The sequence below is a fragment of the Vicugna pacos genome, chromosome X, assembly GCF_048564905.1.
Source record: "Vicugna pacos chromosome X, VicPac4, whole genome shotgun sequence".
In the NCBI taxonomy this organism is placed as follows: domain Eukaryota; kingdom Metazoa; phylum Chordata; class Mammalia; order Artiodactyla; family Camelidae; genus Vicugna; species Vicugna pacos.
In genome coordinates, this window is record NC_133023.1 from 12,173,907 (window position 1) to 12,198,919 (window position 25,013).

A 25,013-nucleotide genomic window follows, 5' to 3' on the forward strand; every position below is an offset into this window, starting at 1 on the left:
TCTGAGCACGTACAATCAAATGTAACGGGTTGGCAAGCCTTTTTTCTGAGTCAGGTACTGAGTATTTTAGGATTAGTGGGCTCCAAGGTCTGTATGGTGTAGTTCTGGTGGTTTTTTCCCTCAACAACTTTTAAGAATCAATGTAAAAACCACCCCTAGCTGGCAGTCCTTACAGAAGAGGTTGATGGCCAAGCTGCAGGCTGGGTTGTCCCCTTAGCTAACCGGCCACACAAGCATTCTTTCTTGGGGAGAAATCTAGGGTTTGCCCAAGGTAAGGCACAAATAGGCTATAGGTCAAATGACATGGAAGTCGGGTAGTTCTAGGTTCACAAAATACAGACACCTAAGTTCTCACCACCTTTGCATCAGGATAGTCATGTAACGTGGAAAGAAATTCAGCAAGTTCTCAACATGTGTACCTAACTGCTTCCTCATAAAGGGACACACACAATCCCCACCTCTACCCAGGTTCTAAAAGAATAAAACAAGAATTATTTTAAAACTTTATTTCTGCAAAGCCAATCAAGAAGTGTTGGAGGGAAAAAGTGTAAAAGTTATTCTTGCGTATTTGCGCACAGCAAGCACTTAGTCTGAGAAAACGAGGACTTAAAATACTTCAATCAAAGGCAGTACCCTGCTACTTGTATTTTAAAACAACGCTGATGATCTTTCTTAAGCAACATTCCTTTCTTCCCTAAAAGCTACAATATGATACAGTACGCAATAGCTCACTTGAAAGTGCTAGGATCAGAAGGTAAAGAACGCCATACGCCACCCCACTTAGACTCTACTATACAATGCCTTTTTGGCGCTTGATAAACCAAGCTTTTGTGTAGCATTACATTCAACAGAAACGTTTCTCGTACTTTGGGTTTAAGATCCTTGCCCCTCCAGTTCCGACGCTGTGACATCTGACTCTTCATCATTGTAAATATTTTCAGCCTGGAGATAACAACCAAATAAAATCAGAGGTAAAACCCAGTTTTCTCACATGGTTATCTAAAAATTGCATTTAATAGTTCTATCCAGATTTTAAGAGTCACTGGTCAGTGTGATTTAATGTTGGAAATTAAATATGGATACATTTTAGAGTAATTATTTTGTAGTTTCTTTTGTATTTTTCCCTTGAAGACTTTAATAAAATTAATGAGGAAAGGCTAGGCAGTGTTCTCAAAAATTACTTGCCAGCGTCCAATTCCATATATATACCTCACTGCACATGTACCCGTTTATTTCAATTATGCATAAAAGGTGATTTCCAAAAATATTTCAAACATCGTTTCAAGAGGGCAATAGCCCCGAAATTTAGGAAAGGGCTGGTCAATGGCGCCTCAGACACGTTAAGTGCTTAGTGCTCAACAGGGAATTCAGTACCATGTGACCGCAGTGACACTTCCCTCCTGTATACTTCCTTCATGCCTATGACAGACAGTAGACACAGAGCACTGATGCCTTCAAGAGCCCAGCTGAAGAGTGTAACAACCATGAAAATCGGAGCACACGTACACAGACTGCTCCCGACCCAACAGATGCAGCATCAACTAAAGACTTGTTAAAATGGAAGTCTTTTAAGACTTGTTTCTATAAATGTTTGATATAATATGCACCTAAATATTTCAAATATTTCTATTACATTATATCATTAGTAAAATCTCTATAAGATAGTCATTGAGGAAAAATAAACATTTTAGCTCACCATTTGCCATATCTGCATGATGTTATCCTCAGACACTGAACAAATGACCCAAGGCTCATTGGGATTCCAACTAAAATCTGATATCTTGGCGGTGTGTCCTCCATGAATAAACTGTTAATAAGAACAAAAAAGCCTTGAGTTCATCTCATTTTATGTTAATAGTCTTCAGAGCATCAGTCTTGAAACGGGGGGTTGCTGTCCCGCAGTTTGGATGGACAGTGGTACCAACTTAGTAATCTAGCCCTCTACCACTTTTTTTTTTTTTGCCAATTTCCAAACCCTCAGAAGAGGTGGTAGGTCGGTCCAATGAATGCCTGGATGAGCTTCACCTGGATTCCCCCAATACTCATATTTTGTTAACGTGCCTTCTCTTACACAGACACCACCAGCCGAGCCGCGGCAATGTTGTGGATAGAACACCTCACCCCTGAATACTTCAGCTTGCATTGCCTAAAATAAGGCCATTTTCCTGCAAGACCACAGTGCCATTGCCATAGCTAATACAATTAACATGAATTCAGCAAGGTTATGAAATATACAGTTACATACAAATATTCAAGGCAGTAAATCTCAATGTCAGGTTACATACTCCTTCCTAAAGCTGGCCTGAGTAGTCTCCTGGTTCTTCTGTGGCCCAGTGACAGAGCCCCTCTCCCCCTTACTGAAGGAAAGGCATACCTCTCAGTCATCCTCAATCTCTCCAAGGCAAGGAGAGGGAGGGAGGACCCCCAAGGACCCCAGAAAGTCCCCCTTAAGGGCTAAACAGAGATCTGCTAAGAAATGCTGAAGGGAGCAGTCTTACTTCCTGCAACAGCCAACATCCCAGGAAGGCACTGAGCCTTATTTATCTCACAATTAAGGTTCAGAAGAATCAACTCTCAAGGACAATGTGAGTACCTTGTTATGAACTGGCAAGTCACACCTTCCTAACAAGTCTGATTTGACTCTAGTTTGACAATGAGAGAGGTCTGTCTCTTTGCCAATTAGGTTAATATACAAGGTAACTATTTTACCTAGTAATTTTATCAGTTTAAAAATGTGAGACGGGATAAACAGCTTTTAAAAATAGTTGTAAGGGGGACACAAGTGAAAACACTTTCAGACCACTGGCTTAGAATATATACAAGAGTCATCAAGTCAAGATACTGTTATAATTATTAATAGTATCCAGTTTACTATACGTAAATGTCCCTTGATTTCAGACTCTCACGAAAATAAAGCAAAATCCTAGTGAATTTTCTCAAGGGCCATTAAACTGTTACAGAGGTAGAATATACAAAGTAACACACACTCTTCTCCCTGCAATATCAAAAAATAGCATGTTTTCAAGGTTTCCAGCTAAGTGCTAGAATCAATCACAAAAAGTTTACATGTTGTATGGTTTCTTTTATATGAAATGTCGGGAACAGGCAAATCTAGAGAGACAGAAAGGAGATTAGTGGTGGCCAGAGGCTAGCAAAAGATTGGGAGGTGACAGCTAAAGAGTGTGGAGTTTCTTGGTAAGGGGACAAAAATGTTCAAAAATTGATTTGTGGTGATGGTTGTACAACTCTATGAATATACTAAAAACCACTGAAGTGTTTAAACAGTGAATTGTGGGTAAATTACATCTCAATAAAGGTGTTATCAAAGTTTTAAAAAAAAGAAATAGCTGGACAAAAATAGCTGCAGTAGCAACACCTTAGCTAAAAAATACTTAAAATTTATGAAGCCCTGAATCACAAAAGAGACTTTTCAGATTAAGTCACCCAATATATAATCCACCATTTAGATACTGTCATCTGTCCAAGGCAGCAGCTTACTGAGAGATACTGTAAGCAGCAGTGGTATTAACACTGAACCTGCTGGTATGTCTTTGCCACAGGCCAGTGGTGTCGGGCATAGCAACGTGCTGGACAAGGATTAAGGGGGTCTCAGATGTCCACACTATGTAGGACTTGGTGAGCATCTTCTGTGTGTAGGGCTCACCCTCAAAGGCCTTTACTTTTTAAAGGTGGTGGGCAAGCCCCAGTATACCAAAAATTAGCACTGGCCTAAGAGTTAAATACACGTTACAGAGGAATAAGTGATGACCTGCCAAGTGACTGGTGGTGACAAATGGAGAATTCAGAGTGAGGACAAAGAACCATTACTAAGTCTGGTAATGCTCCATAAAGTGACTTGAAGTGTACAATGAAGGAGTCAAACAGGAAGGATGAGGATGAACAGGACAGATGCCACCATGTAAACCTTCAAGAGGCTGAGGAGATGCCAAGGTAGTTCAGTTAGGAATGGGAGGAAGATGGTGGATACTGTTGGCATCAACAAGATCAAGAAAGCATTTATTTTTCTGGGCAGGGAACTTAAAAATTATCAAGTTATTAAAAGTTTTCCACATTAGAAAGTGTTCAGTATTGCTAATTGAGTATCAATGCCCCCCTCCCCAAACCCTCAGATGCATTCTAACTGCAAATCCTTGAGACATTATTATAGACTATTTTCCAGGAGCCTAGATTATTCTTAGAGAAACATTCATAAAAACCTACTGGGCTCTATTTACTATTTTCAATAAATGTCAAAACCCTATCACAATAACCTTCAAGACCTCCAATTTGAAATCATCTTCAAGAGCTAGAATTCGAGGTTCTTGAGTCATTTTCCAGATACATGAAGCAATGACAAACAGTCCAAACTGCATCTGACATTTCATCTTGCATAAGAAAGCCAATATATACCAGGAGTTCTGGAGGCCCATCTTCTGCATCTTCTGCTGATTGTTCTTCTCCAATTTTGCTATTAAAAAAGAACACAATTCTTGAAGAATGAATGTTTGTAAAGCCAGCATCAGCCCAGGAATCACATCTTAAAACACACACTTTGGGGTGGGGCAAGTATAGCTCAGTGGTAGAGCACATGCCTAGTACCCACAAGGTCCTGGCTTTGATCTCCAGTACCCCCATTAAAAAAATACATTCTTATTTAAAAAAAAAAACCACACACACACTTTAAAAACAACTTATTTCCTGAAACAGAAACAGACTCATAGACATAGAATACAAACTTGTGGTTGCCAGAGGGGAGGGGACAGACTGGGAGTTCGAAATTTGTAGATACTGACAGGTATGTATAGAATAGATAAACAAGTTTATACTGTGTAGCACAGGGAAACATATACAAGATCTTGTGGTAGCTCATGGTGAAAATGAATACATGCATATTCATGTATGACTGAAAATTGTGCACTACACCAGAAATTGACACAACATTGTAAACTGACTATAACTCAATAAAAAAAAAACCCACAACTTATTTCCGTACTGTTATCAGTTAAGAGTTTTTATATTAGTTATTTGGTGGGAAGGTAGGGTATTTATTTTCTGGAAATAGCAAGAGCTGTTCATAACTGAAGCTGCAAAACAGAAACTGTTAATAATAAATACTAACTTAACATTCACTCAACATTTCAACTATTTCCTGCATTAAAATTAAAAGGTAAAAAGTATATAAAATATCTACTGAAGAACTGATGCCCAGCCCCTATATTTCACTTTTTTAAATTTATTTTTTATTGAAGTATAGTCAGTTTACAATGCTGTGTCGATTCCTGGTGTACAGCATAATGCTTCAGTCATATAGGAACAGACATATATTCATTTTCATACTCTTTTTCATTATAGGTTACTACAAGATAGTGAACATAGTCGCCTGTGCTATACAGTATAAACTTGTTGTTTATCTATTTTACATATAGTTACACTTCACTCTTAATCAAAGCCTTCTTCATTCCAGGAGTGAGATATAATTACACATCAGTACTACAGCTCTGTCTAAAGATGTGACAACAGAAGAACTTTAATAACTATGGAATGTATAAGCAAAGGAAAGGTTAAGTTTTAATTTTTTCTTATCTCAAAAACTTCAATTTGTAGAATTTGCCGGCAGTTCTAACAGTGAAATCACTCAAGTTACACACCAATATCAGCCCACAGTATCTGGTATCTAGCTCACAGATGGACTTTGCTAGTAATAAAGCTGAACCAACAGCCAAAATACACAACTTTCCAACTGATACGTTTTCTTTCCCATAAAACTAATCAAACAAACCAAACACACCAGTCTGGTAGACAATTACATTTCTCCTCCCATTGTCAGGAGTACAATCACTAACACTGACCATTTTAATCTATAATTTTATCTAATGTATTATTTTAATAGTAAGCAAGTCACGAATGAATTTTAAGAAGAAATCACACAATGCCTGCAAATTTATTATTGGCACCTTTAAGGACAATTCAGTTGCCAGAACATGAGACTCAAACCTTGCTACACCACTTTATATACCACAATGGTTTTTGCTTTAGGTTTCTAATTTTACTGCTAAAATTGTTTTCAAATAGAAGAGTATACTCAAATGTCTGCCTTAAAGATTCTCTACATTTTCAAGCATCTATCAGGGCCAGTTTGTTCCATAAGAACATGAAACAGTTGATGTTTAGAAGTTCTACAAAACAAGTATTTTACTCTGTAGTCTCTGTCCCATACATTGAAAATGGGTCTACTGTCTCTGTGATTAAGGCAGCCCTGACTGAAAAACTGAGTCCACTTCAAAGCAGTACATTTAACAAAGGTAGGAAATAAGTTACCTTTGGTAATTTAATGATTTAAACTTAAGACTAACCACATCTTATAGACATGTATATATATAACTGAGCAACATTATTAATGGCTCTAAAGACTCAAAAAAATAAAAAAGGGCAAAGGAGTCTGAACTTCTTAGAATGGCAATTCTCAGGTCAAGGAACTTGAAGAATTGGGAGGAACTCTATATACAATGAGCCTCCAAAAGAACTTAAGCTCTCTGACAGCATGGGCTGTGCTTATATTATTCCCAAGTTCATCCCCAGCAGTTACACAGCCCACAGCAGAGCTCCTATCTGCAAAATCAATGAAAGCACAGAAGAGCAAATGGTAGAAAAACTGAGAAAGACTAGTTCTTCAGGGTACGTGAGATCCAACGAGACATGAATAACTGATGTCTCCACCCCTTCCTATAGCAAGAATGTTTTCAATACCATCAATTTGGATGTTAAAACACACACACCCCTACTCCAACTTTAGGCTTGATTATCAAGAGAAAAAACTCACATGTGCATTTTTTTTTAAACAATCCATTTGCTGATTCACTTCTACTTTATGGAACAAAGACTCTTTAGGAAGGTACTTAAAATTAATTTTAGACTGATTAAACTGGGATTAGCAAATTGCACTTCTAGTTTATGAATTATTACATCATCTACAAGGTTAGCATATTTATGCAATTTCTTGTCACCAGACTCTGAGTTACCTTAAATCCCACACATTCAGGCGACGATCAGTACCACTTGAAGCCAGAATAGTTTCGTTATGTGGAGACCAGTGGACCTAGCAATACATATTTGAAAATGTCAAGAATCATCCATCCCTCAGATTGTGGCTATTGTTCTAATCCCTGATATTTTAAAATCTCATGTTCTGCATCCTCTCCTCAGCCTACAAGCCCCCATCCCTCCTTGTCCTGTCCTTTCAGGTGCTCTTAAACGGTCCATTTCCTTAGCCTGCCCCAGGGAAGTTGTACTCCCCAACACAGGGGAACTTATTTAGCTAGGCATCCCCATAAACTCATTCAGCCCCAAAACCATCCCAAGAAGCTTATAAATTTTTCAGTGAACTGTATCTTAGCCTATGCAAAGCTCTATTTTAAATCATATACAATGCATTTTTTCACTAGAGGACCCATGAGGCTGGCACAGCTTAAAGGAAGAATCCTTGTATTTCACTTTTTAAGGTGATCCTGTTTTGTAAGGTTTTCCCTTCAATTTCTGAACTATCAAACCTCTCAAAAAGCTCCAAGCTCAAAGAGGGGAAGGTATAGCTCAAGTGGTAGAGCACATGCTTAGCATGCATGAGGTCCTGGGTTAAATCCCCAGTACCTCCTCTAAAAATAATAAGTAAACCTAATTACCAACCCCAACAAAACAAACAAAAATAGCTCCAAGCTCAAAAAGCTCCAAGCTATTTCCCACTAGTTAACTTATACAATAGAAGCTTTAAAGGAAAAACACACATCTCATGCCCACCATATAAAAGGAAAAAATTTGATTTCTCCCTACCAAAAAGTTACCAAAAATCTGACAGAGATACCAGAAAACTGACACATACCTGGAAAATTTCATCTTTATGAGATTCGAAGGTATGGAGTTTCAATTTTAAATTACGCAGATCCCACAGAGCTACAGTCTGAAGGAAAAATAAATAAAAAGGAATTCGTTTCTATACTTTACATAAAAATTTTAAAATACCCAATTGTAGTACAAGTGGGTTCTTAAACACCAAATATGCAAAAACTGAGAAACCTTATCTGCAGAGCCAGTTGCGAGAATGAACTCGCTGTAGGGATTGAACGACAGGCAATTGACCTCGGCGGTGTGCGCATCAACCAGGTGGCTAGGCTTGGAGGTGGTGTTGGACCTGGTGTCCCATCTAAAACACAAAGGCACAAGGCACACAGCACACAGGCAGGCCACGCAGCCCTCACCAGCCTCTCCCTCACAGGCTGGCGCTCACGACAGCACCACCCTACGCCTCTGTTTTCTCGCTATGCTCGCCCCTTGGGAGACACCAACCACACAGGGGTGCTGAGTCAGGCTTCCAACCACCAAGCGACATGCACTAAATCTGTGGAAAGCAAGTTAGGGCTATTCCTGCTTTCTTGTTCATTAGGTTCCTGTCTGAATTACACACTAGTTCAAGCATACACAAATACATGGAGAATAACGTTAACAATTTGACTAGCTTTGTCAAGTATCAGTATTTTGCTTTGTTTGCCTCAGGTATTAGTTTCTTTACGACATAAAAAGCATTTCAGGTGGTTGAATGAAGCCCCAGGGCTATGCGCGACGCAACCATTCCCCTCCCTTAAATTCAATGAAAGTCACCCTGATCCTAATTTTACTATGTACCACTACCCAAGCATGTTTCTTCATGTTTACATACCTGTTTTTCTCTCTTTTTCTAAATACAAAGTGGTGTTCATTTATATAACACAGTAACTTTTATGTAAAAAGGCCATACCTACTTGCAGTTTATTATATATCAATTATACGTCACTAAAGCTGTTTTTTCTTTTTCTAAAGGCTAAGATATAATTTAAAAAAAAGAAAGAAAGAAATCAAACCAAAGGCCACCACAATCACTGATGGTCATTCAGGACACCCATAAAACAAAATCCCACTGAATTTTCCACCTTACATCATAAGTTTCTGATCATCAGCAACAGATCCAAACAATGACTCATGCAGCAGGTGCCAGGCCACATCCTCTACAACAGCTGAGTGGCCGGTAAAAATCGCTTTAGCATCCACAATTTTGCCTTCCTTTGGTCCTGCATTTATATCCCACAGACAGACAGTCTGAAGAAGGAACAAACAATTGAGAGTTATAAGAGACTGAACTTAAATTCTAACATCTTATTTAAAACAACCTAATTAAAAACAAATTTACACAGAAGTTAGAAATAAACATGAGGGAGAGGAAATATAAACAAGACTGAAGCTGCACAGTGTGTATGGGTGTAGCTTCCACGATCTGAGATGTGGAGGGCAAGGGAGACGCACTGTAATGGGGACAGAAGACTGAGCATGGTGGCAGGCAAGTTTCCACCCACATACATTCAGTCAAGTATCTAAAATTCATCTAAATTACACAACCCAACACTAAGAGCCTGGTGGTCATTATCTACTGAATAGAAATGCACATCTTGAAAAATTCACACTATGTTGGGAGACTGAGAATTAACACTAAGACGTGCCTCTTAAAAAGCAAAAGCCTTTGGACAAGCCTCTCTCCCTCCATGGCAGAAACCACTGACGCATCAGGAGGTGCAACAGGGGGAGGACCTAGGAACCTCCATAAGGCCACCTGAAAGGCCATGGGGCCTGCCCAGACCTCAAAGATTACAGATCTGCAGGCTCTGGGAGCTAAGTCTCTTCTTGACATCTTATCACAAAAAATGTTGAGGAAAGTCTTAAACTTCTCTGAAAAAAATACTGTAAGCTACAGGGCAATGATTCTCATCTCAGCGGTTTAAAGAAAGACGTAATTCCATTAAAATATATTCATACTAATTCCACTGACACTAGTATGGGCTTCATCTCTTTTTAAATCGCTTTCTTATCTGAAAGGGTTTCTGTAATCAACCTATTTTCCAGTAATAAAAAACAATTTTACATAATACACATGGGCCCTTAATCTGTTGACATTACACACTCAGACGCACAATTTACATGCACAGAAGAGAAAGGAATGTGGGAAACTCTTGCCATCCTCCCCTGCTCCTCACCTCAGAAGGATCCTGGGAACACTATCAAGATGCCTGGCACATGCAGAGCCCTTCGGAAACGTGAACTATTAATTATGACTAACAACTCCCAAACTGGTGTCTTCAAAAAGTACTAGTAATTAAGTTCCTGAGTATAACCCATCCTCCCTGCTTAGGACTCTCCTATGTCCACTCTGAGGGAAATGGAAGAAAGCTTCCTTTCAGAGAACTGAGGTAGACACCCGCTTCCCAGCTCCCCTGCAGCATGGATGCAAGAACTTGACCTGGGCTCTATCATTTCACCAGGTCTTCAAATTGTGACTAGCAACAAAGAAGAATCTGTTCTGATTGGGGGAGGGGTGTGTGTTACATCAACATTCCAGGAGTGGCAAGAGTGACATCCTTACCGGCCTGATTTGAGTCAAATATCTGGCCTCTCCTCCTTCCAGGCCATTTTCTAGCCATCACAACAATTCTGTGAACTGCCCTACCCAATCTCCTTCCAATAAGTTCCTTTTCTATTTAAATCAGCTGGAGTCACCTTTGAAGCCACTATGGATAAGTTATGGGGGTTCTGCAAAAAATTAAAAATAGAACTACCATATCATCTGGCAATCCCACTTGGATATTTATGTGAAAAAAGCAAAAACACTAACTCAAAAAGATATATGCAACCCCAAGTTCACTTTGGCATTATTTATAATAGCTAAGATACAGAAACAACCTCAGTGTTCAATGTATGAATGGATAAAGAAGATGTGGCATATTATATATGCGATGGAATACTACTCAGCCATTAAAAAGATGAAATCTTGTCATTTGTGACAACACAAATGAACTTTAAGGACATTATGCTAAATGAAGTAAGTTAGACAGAGAAAGACAAATACCATATGATCTCCCTCTCACACAGAGATTTTAAAAGCAAAAAACAACAAATACCAAGTTTACAGATACAAAGAACAGATTGGTGGTTGCCAGGGCTGGAGGGTGGGAGGAATAGAAAAGGGGGTATAAATTTACTTTAAAAAATAAAAATAAAGATTTTTTTTAAAAAAAGATCACTCAGTATATTTACCTGAAGATTATCTTTAGAAGTTAAAAATAAAAATTGTGAACATTTTAAATTTACAAAAAAAGTAGAAAAAATTATTTAACAAAATCAGAAGTTGGTTTTGGTTGCTTGCAACTGAAGAATCTTGACTGAGTCATATCTACTCTTGTTGGGCGGGAGAGTATAGCTCAAGTGGTAGAGCACATGCTTAGCACACAAAAGATCCTGGGTTCAATTTCCAGTACTTACTCTAAAAAAAAAAGTAAACCTAATTACCCTGCCCAAAATTAAAAAAATAAAGTAAAAAAAAATTTACTCTCAATTATTTCAAAAAGCTTAACAGAAATTATGACAAACAGAAATATAAAGATCTACACGATATGACAGGCCCTGTTCTAGGTGCAGGGACATACCAAGGAAGGTGGCAAGGAACCTGCTCTCATAAAGCTGACATAAAATGCTAACTGTGGCCAAGTTACATGAGCTTTCAAAAGCTCCAGAAGTCTACTCTCAGCTTGTGCTTGGGAATCATACCAAACACTTTTTGCTTACAGTATGGAATCCATGAAAGAAAATATAAGGCTGTTAGTGGCAAGAATGCTACAAGCACTGATCCATAATTAACAAGATCACTTTGCATTTGCATGGTACTTTTAATTGTTAAAACAATTTATATTAAGGATACCAAGGCAACTCAATAGGGAAAGATGAATCTTTTCAATAAAGAGTGCTGGGAAAGCTGGATATCCACAAACAGAATGAAGGTGGACCCCTACCTCATACTATATCAAAATGGATCAAAGACCTAAATATAAGAGCTAAAAACTATAAAATTCTTAGAAAAAACATAGGTGTAAATCTTTGTGATGCTGGATTATGTAATGATTTCTTAGATGATATCAAAAAAATGTCATTTAAAAAAATACATTAACTGGACTCAAAATTTTAAACTTTTGTGATGCAAAAGAAATTTAAAAAGTGAAAAGACAATCCAAAGAATGGGAGAAAATTTTTAAAAATTGTGTATCTGATAAAGGACTTGTATGTAAAATATATAAAGAATGCTTATAACTCAACAATAAAAAACAAAATTAAAAATGGACAAAGGATTTCAATAAAAATTTTTCCAATGACTGAAAAATTGTGCTGAACACTGGAATTTGACACAACACTGTAAAATGATTATGAATCAATAAAAAATGTTAAAAAAAAATTTTTCCAAAGGTGATATAGAAATGACCAGTAAGTACATGAAAAGATGCTCAACATCATTAGTCATCATTATAAATCATAACCATGAGGTACCACTTCATATCCACTAGAATGCCAATAATACGGACAATAACAAGTGTCGATTAGGACATGGAGAAACTGGAACCCTGGGAATGTGGAGTGGTGCAGCTGCTTTGGAAAACAGCTGGCACTTCTTCAAATAGTTAAATATTGAGTGATCATAGGACTCAATAATTTCACTCCTAGGTAACTACCCAAGAGAAATGAAAACGTACATCCACACAAAAACTTGTACAAAAATGTTCACAGTAACAACATTCAAAATAGCCCCAAAGTGGAAACAACTGAAAATGTCCACCAACTTATAAACAAATAAATTGTAGTATATCTATATAATGAAATGTTATTCAGCCATAAAAAGAGATGAAGTACTGACATACAGTTTAACATGGATGAACCTTGAAAATATTATGTTAAGTGAAAGCAACTAGACACAAAAAGCCGCATATTATATGATTCCATTTATATGAAATATCAAGAATAAATAAATCTATAAAGATAGAAAGTAAACTAGGGGTTGCCAAGAGCTGGGGGAGAAGGAGTGAGTGACTGCTTAATAGGTATGGAGTTACCTTCTGTGACATTTGGTAAAATGTTTTAAAATTAGATAGTGGCGATGGTTGTACAAACTGTGAATATACTAAAGCCTACTAAATTGTACACTTAAAAAAGTTTAAAAAAACCAAAACCAGAAACAAACCAAAACAGAACAAAACCTAAACTAAAATGTAACTTCATCAGGCCTCCCAAACACTTCATAGAGTTTCCATTACAGAGGGCCACTTTTAAATAATGGGACACCTTTTGCCCACATTCCCTCCAATCTAAGGCTGCTTCAAAAGAGCTCTATGGAATCCTAAGGCTCCCAAAGGGCAGTGTGATAACCATCGCTCTAAACGCTGTTGAAATGTTATCACAATAACTAGCAGTGTTATCTTAGAAAACCTTTCATCTATTACCCTCCTTCAGAGCAGAGCTGTCCATGACACAGACTTTAACTCTCAGTACATGGGTAGCTTAGGAAGAATAGGTTTCTCACATGGTCGTCAGATGCACTTAGGAGATGTCCACTCAAATTAGAATTCCAGGACAGACCATAGCCTTCTTTTTGGTGGCCTCTTAACCTAAGATCAGGATTACATTCTCCACTTGGGTCTAAAAAAAAAAAAAGAAGAAAAAAGTAAAGAAATAGGTTAACTACTAGGTGATTTCTGGTTTATTAGAACTGGTAAGAGCAAATTCTCATTCCTAACTGAATGAGCCGTAACATTCATTATAATGCCTGGAAAAGCACTGCACACAAACAAGGACTTGGTATGACTCATAGCCACCTTGAAAAGCTGTTCTCTGTTCTTCATTTCAAGTACTCAATGCAAACCAGGTTTCATGACCATAAAGATGACTGTTTCTTTTGCAAAACCGATACTAAGTTCTAACACAAAATACTGAAAACTATAGCTATCCTACAAATTTACATGGTGACAACCTACTCCACCCCCAAGTTGATTTATTAAAATATTTTTGCGAGGCAAAAATTAACAAAGCAGGTCTGGCTGCTCAGTCCATGCATGTCTCCAGGGTAGCCTGCAACCATGAGTGACCTAGCCAACCCCTGGGAATGTGACCCTCACAAATTTCTTCATGTCGCCATCTGATGAAGCTATGTACGCCCAGAGCAGTGGGGCATGTTGTAGTAGCTTGCCGAAACTTGAAGGATTGTTGAGCAAGATTTATGACGTATCTGGCTCCACTGTTGGGGTCCTGAGTTTCCCTTACCAAAGTTAGTCAAAGAGCAGACCGCCATTAAAAACCCCAGACGTTGGGGGAAAAAAAAACAAAAACAAAAACAAAAAACAAAAACCCAGACGCTGAGACTCAAATGGGCTTCCCTAGACAGACATTCATGCTCCTGTGGTTTGCAGCTAGAGAGAAAGCACATTTTTTTGTGGCCCCAGTGAAGGAAGAGTCTATGCCTGACTTTTCTGGACTCTGCCTGATGTGTATCTTTTCCCTTCTGTTTTTGCTCTGTATCTTTTGCTTAATAAACCTTAGCCAGGAGTGTAACTTGCTGTGAAGTCCTTCTGTCAGATCATCGAACTTGAGGGTGGGTATGGGACCCCTGAAACAATTTTTAAACCTTTAAAAATTAGAGGATACTAGTTTGAATGACCTCAAAGCAATTATCACTCCGAATCAAGAAAGGTCAACCATGGTCTGAATTCATTACTACATACCTGGTTTAGCAGGGTGCTTTGTATAGTCAAAAACCAGCACATCAGAAGATGGTGTTTTTGTAGCAATGATGTGAGGATTCTGCGGCATGTAACGAGCACGGTTTACTTCTCCTTCGTGGTTAATTTTAATTTCACATTCAATTTTTCCTGTTACAGAACCAAAGCCACCAAATTCTAATGTGAGAAGAAAGAAATAAACACATATACTTAAGATTAAAATTCACCACTTAGTTTAATCAACCCAACAGATTTTAACCTGACAGAATACAACACAAACGGATGAAAGACAGAACACAAAAATACGGGTTCACTTGCCACTTGTAATTATTCTCAAAGCCCATTTGAATTGAAAAATATTGATACCTATTTTATGCAAGTGAATTCAGTTGGATTTAAAACAATGAAAAATCAGATTCTTTCAGTTGTGAGGATGATGTAGTTTTTCACCAAAATTCAAATAACCACACAATAAACAGGCTTCAATCTTTTAGTTCTAATACAACTCATATGAAGTGTTGAAATGAATTCATAGCTTACTTTAGGTTTCATTAAGACAGGTTCATCCTCAGCAATATGAACACTCCTTGAGTCTGACGTCAAAAACATCCTCATATTGGAAATCCATGCTGACTCAGAAATCCATGCTAACTAACCCCCACTCGACCCCAAGACACACACACACACACACTGATTCCACCAGAATACTTGCTTCAACTGCTAGTGGCGTGCCAAAGCTAAAATGAGTGGGCTAACCACTCTATCTGGTGTGGGAATATGACTATAGTGTTAAATTGTTATTTAAAAGACCTTGGAAGTGACAAAGCCACATAAAAAGTATGATAACTTCTAAGAAGCAACAAAATGATGCAGAAAGAATACAAGTAGAGAACATCTAAGCAGATAACAGCAAACAAGAACATTTTCTTTTCTGTACTCATAGATAAAAACTTGAATTAGTTGCTGACACTTTAAAAGTTCGGAGGCTTCACATTATAACTGTTATCTCTTTCTGACCTATATTGCTTCTTCTTTGCACATTCCTTTTTAGCTCACCCTGTGTCTCAGGTCAAGGAACACTAACTCAACCGCCTAATGGAGCCAGGCAGGTAACAAGTAAAACAGACTGGCTGGGGCCTGGCGAAAACACATCGAAAGCAGTAAGCCATTTCTCAGTTTCAGCCAGTTCTTGCTATGTGCGAATGCTTAATGAACATTGGCTCCCATGACTTAATATCAGAATTTAGTCCTTCTTCACTATGGCAAAAACAGCTTACTATTTGTGTGTGGCTGAAATTCATATCCTATTTCACACAACTCCTCTCACACAACCATATGCAATATCCCACTTCCCTCTCAGCACTTTCCCTTCCCATCGTGTCAATGGAAGAAAATGCCTCAGTCTTTTTAAGCCCACAGCCCCCACCCGCCTGCCCCGATCCTATCACCTCCACCTCCTGAGAACCTGCTCCAAAGCCCTTGGTTTTATTTTCAAGCTTCCACCACCCTGGACCCCAAGGGTTCTTTTCCCCACTTCTGCTACAAAGATATTCAAGTTACCCAATTCCTTTAGTTAAAACAAACTGAACAGCTCTCCTTTTAATAAAAACTGGGTTTCCAGGTAAGATGTACTGTGTACATGGGGCTGTTTGTTCAAACTCAAAAGGAAAAGTTTGAAAAATCACTTTCTTAATGATAGTACCCATTAAAAATACCATAAGTGAAAATTTTAGAAGGTGTTAACTTTGAATTATTTCAGTAACTTCTTAGAATGTAAAACATTGCGCAAGTGAGTAATAACTTAATATATCCATATATTATGCCCAGAGACTAATTCTAAAGCTGAAAATCCAATTAAGTACATACTTCAGGACTAAAAGCCATTAAAAATTTTCTGATTACAATTATTTACAGAAATAACACATAAGGTTTGTAGGGTAATGGCGTGTAAACTGTGGAAGTGGTAAACTGACTAAATCATTTTGGGAAAAAGTTTTATATTGTTTTAAGTTGACAACGAATACACCACACACCTCAGCAATTCCACTCAACTAGATTGATTCTCCCACATGTGTACAAGGAGACACGGAAAGAGTGTTCACTGAATCACTGTTCGTAAGAGCAAACAAACCACACAGACACAGGCCAATTGCCAAATACTTCACAGAAGGATAAACAGAGGTTTAGTCACAATTAAGGAATACTATACAGCAGTTAAAGAATGAGCTAGACATTTACATGGTATACGCACACAAATTGAATGAAAAAAGCAAACTGAAAAACATTATGTATACTTACCACTGTATGACTATAAAAATACAAAAAGCTGAAAATGGCACACTAATCTCAGGACAGCAATGAATTCTGGTGAGGAAGGCAGGGAGGAATGGAGCAGGGGTGGCAGGACTTTAGCCATAAAGTAGTATTTCATTTTTCATTTTAAAAAATCCTAAAGCAAATACTGGGAAATGTTAATACATATTCAACCATTTGGGCTGTGCAAAAAGCACTAACCCAACAGGTCTGGTTGCTTAGCCATTGCAAGTCTGAGGGACACAAGAATCACAGCTGACCCCTGACCAACTCCCGGGAACATGGGCCTCAGAATGTTCTTTATGTCACTGACAGGTTGATGATTTCGTGGTGTACACCTGGAGCAACGGACCATGCTGTACCAGTTTGTCAGGGTTGCTCTGCACAAATATCAAGACTGACGCTATGCACCTGGTTTCATTACTGGGGTCCTGAGCTTCAGCTGTCATGGCAGGTTACCAGCATAAGGTGCCTACAAAACCAGCCTCCCCCCATCCCCCGCCATGAAAGACTCTGGCACTCAAATGTGTGGCCCTGGAAAGGAGATACTCCACACGTTCCCCTGTTGTTTGCTGCCAGAGAGAAAGCACATCTTGTGTAGCTCTGGGTGAGACTAGTGCCAGTCCTCCCTAGACTCCCTGATGCATTATCTTTTTCTTGCTGCTTTTGTTCTGTATTCTTCATTGTAACAAACTCATGAGTACAATTTGCTACTGAGTCCTGTGAGTCCTCCAAGCAAAAACAGCAAAATTGGATGGTTGTGGGAATACCAAAACAGGAGAATGTACATTTGGATTGGGGGATGGGAGTCAACAGCTTCCATAAAAAACCCCCACTATTAACTGTTCGTGGTGTATATGCCTCCTGATTTTCTATGCATACACCAACACATGTTTTTACTTTTACCAAAATAGATACTATAATCACATACCAGTTACTCAATTTATCTCAAACACATCTTTCCATACCATTGCATACAGATTTATCTCGTTCTTTGTGTATGTGAAGAATTTCAGAATTATCTCATTCTTAGTAATTGCTGCACAGCATTTCAAACATACCATCATGTGTTTAACAAATTTCCTAAGAACTCACAACTGGGGTATAGGTTACTCTTAATTTTTCAATGCTGCAAATAATGCTGCAATAAAATCCTTGTGCACATGTGGGTGAATAGTTCTGTAGGACACAGTCCTAGAAGTTAAACTGCTGGGCCAAAAGATACTAGTATAAAGTTTTAATAACATAAAGAGACATACTCCCTTGAACACAAATACTGAAATACACCGTATACCTACCACCCTTCTCACTGTCACAGTGGGAAGCATCAAACTGTGCGTCATCGTTTGGAATATGGACTCGAGCAACCACGAGATGATTCTGCTCATCAGATGTGTGAGTCCCCAGCACTAGCCAATGAAGGGCATAATCCTTCCCCTCTGGTCTGTTTAGGAAAGAAAATAAATCATACTAATCCTCCAAGAAATCAGTTGCTAACAAATTCAGTCCATCACTGATCCCTGTATTCATAAATCATGACTTCTCACCTAAAAAAAAATCTTCCATTTTAATACACTACATGTTTCTGGTTTTCCAGTTAAGAAGCAACAAAGTAGAATGGAAAAAATGAAGTGTTGAGTCAGAAAAACTGGGTTTAAATTCTGGCTCAAACTAAAATTCGCTATATGCAATTCTTTAAATCACAACTCCCCCGTGGCTTCAATTTCTTCATCTAAAAAATAGGTTTTAAGTGCAAATGGCATGATGTGAAAACCCTTTATTTATCTTTATGGTGCTTTAACTTTATAAAATGGACATTCTCATTTTTATGGTGGGGGGGTATCTCTGTTATCCTAGTCTGTGGAAACTCATTTTGAGGCTCAAGAACCCATTGATGCCTCTTGGCACCCTGATCCAAGCTGTGATTTTGTGTCTGTTATCTATTAACAATGCTTTCCCAATCTGTATTATCCAGAATAGCAATTTTCACCTGAGTTCCACGGTCCTACCTCAGTGAGGAGGGCTGAGAAGTAGGGCTCTGTCTGGGCCCCAACACCGGATGAGTTAAATATTTATCTGTTTCTTAATTTCAGTTGTACAAAGGACACAGTGGTTTAGAAAAAAACGTTTGGGGGTTACTTCTAGGCACGTAATTTAGTAATAAACGTTTTTAAAAAAACTAGTTGAAATTTTATCAAGATTTGGCTTAAGGTAAAAAAAGAGCAATAAACAGACAAAAACTCCAAAAGACTAAGACAGTCATGGCTAAGCAATAGCAGCTTATTTGAAAAAAGACATGGGTCTGAGTTGATGGATGTTCAGTGGCCAGGAATACAACGTGGCTATCGAAAAAAGGTAATTAATTCTATCTTAGATGAACTTAAATGCAGGGGGGAGGCAACACATGTGAGCATCTATCCACTTATTTTTAACTGGAAAAACCACACCTAAAAAATTAGACTCTAGGCAATGTACTTTAGGAGGACTTAGACAAAATGAAACCTTTACAGGGAATAGTGGCTTAAAATGAAAGAGAACTTAAATACATCTCACAAGAACCATTTGAAAAGAATATGAATACTTGAAAGGAAGCACAACAGAGCAATGTTAGGGCTGATATAAAAGGAAGAAAATGACAGTTTTTTTCTGTGAGGTTATGCAGAAAAACTAAGACCAACAGGTAAGTTGCAAGTAAACATCAATTCATAATAGGACTTTTCTAAAGAGTATGATCACAAGATGGACTGGAGGGTCTGAAATACTCCTTTTGACTCTAAAATTCAATTATTCCAGTTTCCCCTGACACGATCATCGTAAGGATTTTTCTTTTTACAAGTCTTTTTATTGCCATCATTAAAATATAGTCTATTTCTCTGAGCCAATCAATTTCACACTATTCTCTAATACTGGATGCACCTAAGGCTGCAGAAGCATTAATGAATAATAAAAGACCTTGTCCATTTTCAGTGCCAGAATCCTTTGACCACTTCAACTCCACTGCTAAGAAATCCACTGAACAATCACAGACCATCACCAAGTTATTCTCAGTAGCACTGACTGAAGTAGTCAAAGATTGAAAACAAATATCCATCAGTAAGGAATTGGAGACATAAATTACTGTATAATCCACTAACAGAATTCTACAGAGCCCTTAAAACAAAAAGACCATGCTGATAGGAAACAGTCTCCAATATAAATGCCTAACTAAAAAGTCAAGTGAACAACCTGCTACCAGAATAAAAGATGGAGGGAAGATACCTGTACATACTTCTTCATGCTGGCAGGATGGGTAAGAAATTGTAAATAGTGACTGCCTCTGTTCTGGGTAAGAGAACTAGGAATATAAAGGATGTGGAAGGGGGACTTATTTTTCACTCTATGCAGTTTTGTATCATCTTGATTTGAATGATTACATAAGCTTTTAAAATAGAGACCATCTAAACATGTTTATTTCATCTCTCATTAAATAACTTCTTAATCATCTAGCAGATTTGAAAAATAATTTCTAAGAAATACCTAAATAAAATTTTAAAGAGCCAAATCAATTATTTGGCTGATCACCTAACTGAATTTGAGAACAGCAGCTCAGAAAGTGCAAGTAATCATTCAGAAGCTTGCTATATGGAGGCAGAAGGCTGCCTTATGAGGCTGAGTAGGGACTAGCTCTCAAAAAGCCAGGTTATTAAGAGTAGCCAACATTTCTACTGTTCTATAAAGTGACAAAACAATCACAGTCCCTTCATACCCTAAAGAGAACCCTGTAAGTCACCACACAGCCATTCTCAATACCCAAGAATGCAGGCTGGCTGGCATTTTCTTGCATTCCCAGAGCCACTGCACGTCCCACCAGTAGATCCCACTTCTTTGGATGCAAAGACACTATGGAATACATAATTTAGTTAAAGTATTTTCTGTTAAGTTCCTAAGTGTTAACATAAAAGCAGTATCTGGGCTGAAAACATAGATTATCTTTATTTGGGGTTTTTTTGGGGGGGCTAATTATGTTTATTTTTAATGGAGGTACTGGGGACTGAACCCAAGACCTCCTGCATGCTAAACATGCGCTCTACCACTTGAACTATACCCTCCTCCCCTAGATCTCTTATCTTCAAAACCTTTATGCAAAACACATTATAGGTAACATTTTAAAAAGACTTCAGTAAGCAGTCTTTAATTGAAATACAAATGAAGAGAGTTATTCCATCCTAACAAATTATTTCTAAATAGTAAAGAGTGGGAGAATTACCATCAATCACCACTTAATGTGTACGTACTCTGCGCCAGCACTTTAACACGCATGGTCTTATTCACGCCCTCAAATGCAGGCAGTCAGAACCATCAGCACCTCCATTTACAGACCAGACTACTGGAGGATAGAGACTTACCAACCTGCCCTAATTCACAAAGCTAAGAAGCAGGGGGCAGGATGCAAACTCAAGTCTCTAACCTTAAAGACCCTGCTCTCATCTACTGTCACAGTGGGTCAAAAAGATTCAAAAGAATGTAAATTAAGTTGTTAAAGTTTTAAATCTGCTTAATAAGAAAACAGAAAAAGTCAAATGCACAGGATGCTCTAAACCAGAACCTCAATACTCTTAAGTATTTGATGGTCAAAGTTGTTGTAAATGTCAATGCTTGTAAGTCTCCATTATTTAGTACTTGGCTACTCTTTCCACATCTGTATATTTACGTTGAGATTTTGGGGAGGCCCAATGGAAGCCCCTATCTGTATGGAAGTCAATGTTCACACATGGAGGATCTAGCCATTATGAAGTCACTATATAAAGAATATTAATTTACTCTTATTTTTTAAATTTGTCGAAAAATCCCTCCTCTAGATTAGTTTGATTAATCTTCATTAAGTTAAATGCTCACACTACCCAAATTTAATACACTTTTAAAGTATGTGGCCAAGTTCCTACTAGGAAAAGTCCAACTGTGTGAGAACGATAACCTGGTGTACAGGTTGCCTCAATTCTGGGGCCACCGGGTTTGGGTTTGAAAGCCCGCTCCATCACTTACCAGCTGGGTGATCCTGGGCTTGTTATTTAACATCTCAGCCCTAGTTTCCACATCAGTTTTTTTTAAAAAGGATGATAAAAAGTAACTATTGTACTGTTGTCAGTATTAAACCAAATAGCAGGACGTAAAACTCTACCTACAGCTGTGCCCTTCTCTAAGTGCTCAATATATGTCAGCAATTATTATCAGAGAAATTTTAGAAAGAACTGAAAATAATATTTTCATGAAGACCAACAGGAACTTCAAAGTGTATCCCATACTATAAGCCAGTAACAACACCTTTTCGTTGGTGACCTGCTGCTAAATTCTTTCCTCCTCTACCAATTAAAATCTATTCATCCTGGGGGCTGGTTACACGGGCGTGTTCATTTTGTAAAAATTTATCAAGCCATACGCTTATGATTTGTGCACTTTTCTGCACATATGCTATTTTCCCATAGAGTTTTAAAGAAATCCATTAGTCGGGCCCCCAAAGAGATGCTGCTCTATATTTATGTCCCCAAAATGTCAAATATATCCGATGCATCCTACAAATATCATTATCCTCACAACAGAGTCTCTCTCCCCTTTTAATGCCACACTTATACGTCAGAAATCATCCCATAAATCACTTAAGTTTTGGAAATAAAAATCACCTGGCACCTCACCCAAGGGCTAAATTGATTGCATGCTTATGTTCTACATATAATACGCCAAAAACTAGAAAATTCGGGACAACAATTAAATACACGCAAAATAAAAGTTGCCAAAAACCCTTACTTAGTCACTTCGGGAAGCCACTGAACGGTAAGACTTGGCCACTGAAGAGCATGGGTCATAACCAGGTCATACAGAAACGGTGTATTCTTCTTCCAGATTTTATATTCTTCATTGATGACACGCTCCTCCACAGTATCTTCAAACACTGAAATTTGGAGAAAGCCCACACGATTAAGTGGCTGAGAGTGGAATCAGAATCTGTATACAGATACTGGAGGTCACCTCGAGATGGCCACACCTTATCTACTCTTCCCCTTAACCTCTAATCTGGATACGAACAATTAACTGCTATTCCAGAACGTGGAGAGAATATAAACACCAGGAAACCGATTTGCTGCACTTTGCAATCAATACCGCCTGCGTATACAAAATTGGGTAATTAATTACACGGACATCGCAATTGTTTTTGCCGGCTCCAGCTGTTCGCACCTGTTCCAAGATGACGACCCGTATGTAGAGGGGCTCCCGGACCCACCCTGCGAGACGAATCCACGTGGATCAGAAACCCAGCCGCCCGATCCCTCCATCCCCCACCAGGAGAGGCCTCGGCTCCCACGAAGCCCGCCTCGGCAGCCATAAGCCGGCGGGTTCCAGAATCCCCCGGACAAGGGCCGCGACCCAGAGGCAGTCGACGCGCGCGCGTGGAAGGAGCCGCCGTGCCCGCTTTCCGGCGGCGGAGGCCGCCTCCGCCCGGGGACCGAGGGAGCGACGCCGCCGGAGGGGTGTGGGGGGGGAGGGGGCCCAACCCGCGGCCCCGAGCCCGGCTCCGGAAGTGCTCAGAGCCCTCCGCGGCGCGGCCTCGTCCCGCGTAGGCCCCTCGAGGCGCGCGCCCAGCCTCGCGCCCGGCCCCGCCCCCTGCTCCTCACGCCAATTCGCGCCTTTCGCCGGCGCGTGCCGCGGCCTCGCGCGCCCGCTGCCCCCCGCCGCCCCGGCGCGCGCCGCCCCGCAGGGCCTCTTACTCTCTTTACTCGCCATCTTGCGTCGGGTCGTTCGCCCCTCGCCGCCGCTTCGGACTCCCCTCGCTAGTCAAGAGCAGCCCAACCGCAGGCGCTCCTGCCTTTCCCAGGCGCGTCACACACTTCTAGCTTTCGAAGCCTGAGCTCCGTCTTACAGCCTGGGTGCTCCCCAGACGCTACGTCCTTCTCTCCTGCCTCCTCCCCGCTTGCGGGTACCGAGGTCTGAGGCGCTCTTCTCTCTCTCTCCAAACTTGGAACGAGACTTTTCAACCCGCGCCTCCCAGCCCGCCCAGGCAGCTGAGCGCAGGCGCATCCGCCCTGGGAAAAGTGAGAGGCGGTGGAGAGGCGGGCCTGGGAGCCAACGGCTCTGCTGTTCCGACGAATGACGTGCTGCAGGCAGGTTTCGCGGGGGGTTCGGAGGCGGGCTTCTGGGGGGGGTGGGCGGGGTGTTCCACGGCAGGAAGTTGCCGAGGCGCAGGCGCGAGGACTCGCCCAGTGCTCCCAGGGCCGGCCGCGGGGGCGGATGGGGGCGCCCGGGGGTGGGGCGAAGGGAGGCGCGGCGTGCAAGCTGCGTGGGGGCTGCGAGCCCCGGGGCGGCGAGCCCTGGGGCCGCGGGGCGTGGCTGCTTGGAGCGGCGGTGGCGGTGGCCGTGGCGGGGGGGGAGGGGGCAGGGAGTCTGCTGCCGCTTAGCCAAGCAAAATCTCAGCGAGAGAGGAAAATGGTTTCTAGTCTCGAGAGATTACTGTGCCCTCAAAGTCTCCCTGATAATCACGGGCATACAATTCTGTGCATCCCAAAAGGTCTTCCTCCAGCCGACTGGCCTTTCCTGGGACCTGGTCGAGCCGAGATGGGGTTAGTCGGAGGCAAAGGGGGCCTTTTGCAGAGGCCGCGGGCGTTTTCTGACTGCAGAAGCCGCCGGGCTTCCCTCGTAGGCTTAAACCTAAGGCCTGTGCAGGCACAGGCCGCCAACGCCCCGAAGCTGATTTGAATTACATTTTCGTTTTTTAACAAATTTGGATACTTAAAATGATGTTTGCAATCTCTCCTGCTGCAGGGGACTTTGTCCCTGCACTGGCGTTCTAGTCTCCGTCCCAGCTACGGACCCTGCTGAGTCATGCTTGTCACCTGAGGGGGTCCCAGGGTGACCTCACCCCTAGTGAAGAAGCTGGGAAGAGCTGGGCTCAGCTGACCCAGGGCTGGCTTGCCTGAGACCTGCTCTGCCCAGGGACTTGGTAGCCCCTGAGGAGTGCGTGGGGGTGAGGAGAAAGCGGGCTGCAAGGCCAAAACGGAATGAAAATGAGGGCCAGGAGCCGAGGGAACGGGGTGGGGGGAGGTGGCCGAGGTTCCTAGTGCA

General features: G+C 40.3%; 1 protein-coding gene across 4 annotated transcripts; it reads right to left on the minus strand.

Annotated features, from left to right (window-relative positions):
- Window positions 1–491: 491 nt before the first annotated feature.
- On the minus strand, window positions 492–24,011 carry RBBP7 (RB binding protein 7, chromatin remodeling factor). 4 transcript variants are annotated; one of them, XM_072956674.1, is made up of 12 exons: window positions 23,663–24,011; window positions 22,704–22,848; window positions 18,221–18,366; window positions 14,613–14,759; window positions 13,418–13,533; window positions 8,963–9,123; window positions 8,068–8,194; window positions 7,874–7,951; window positions 7,020–7,096; window positions 4,411–4,468; window positions 1,697–1,807; window positions 492–942 (listed from the first exon to the last, which is right to left on the minus strand). In XM_072956674.1, exons 1-12 carry the CDS (start codon window positions 23,676–23,678, stop codon window positions 874–876), a joined length of 1,251 nt encoding a protein of 416 aa, XP_072812775.1. In that variant the 5' UTR covers window positions 23,679–24,011; the 3' UTR covers window positions 492–873. The 4 variants fall into 4 exon arrangements, with proteins under 4 accessions (XP_072812775.1, XP_072812774.1, XP_072812773.1 ...); XM_072956673.1 differs by having other exon boundaries at window positions 14,613–14,786; XM_072956672.1 differs by lacking the exon at window positions 23,663–24,011 and adding an exon at window positions 23,133–23,506.
- Between the last annotated feature and the right edge of the window lie 1,002 nt (window positions 24,012–25,013).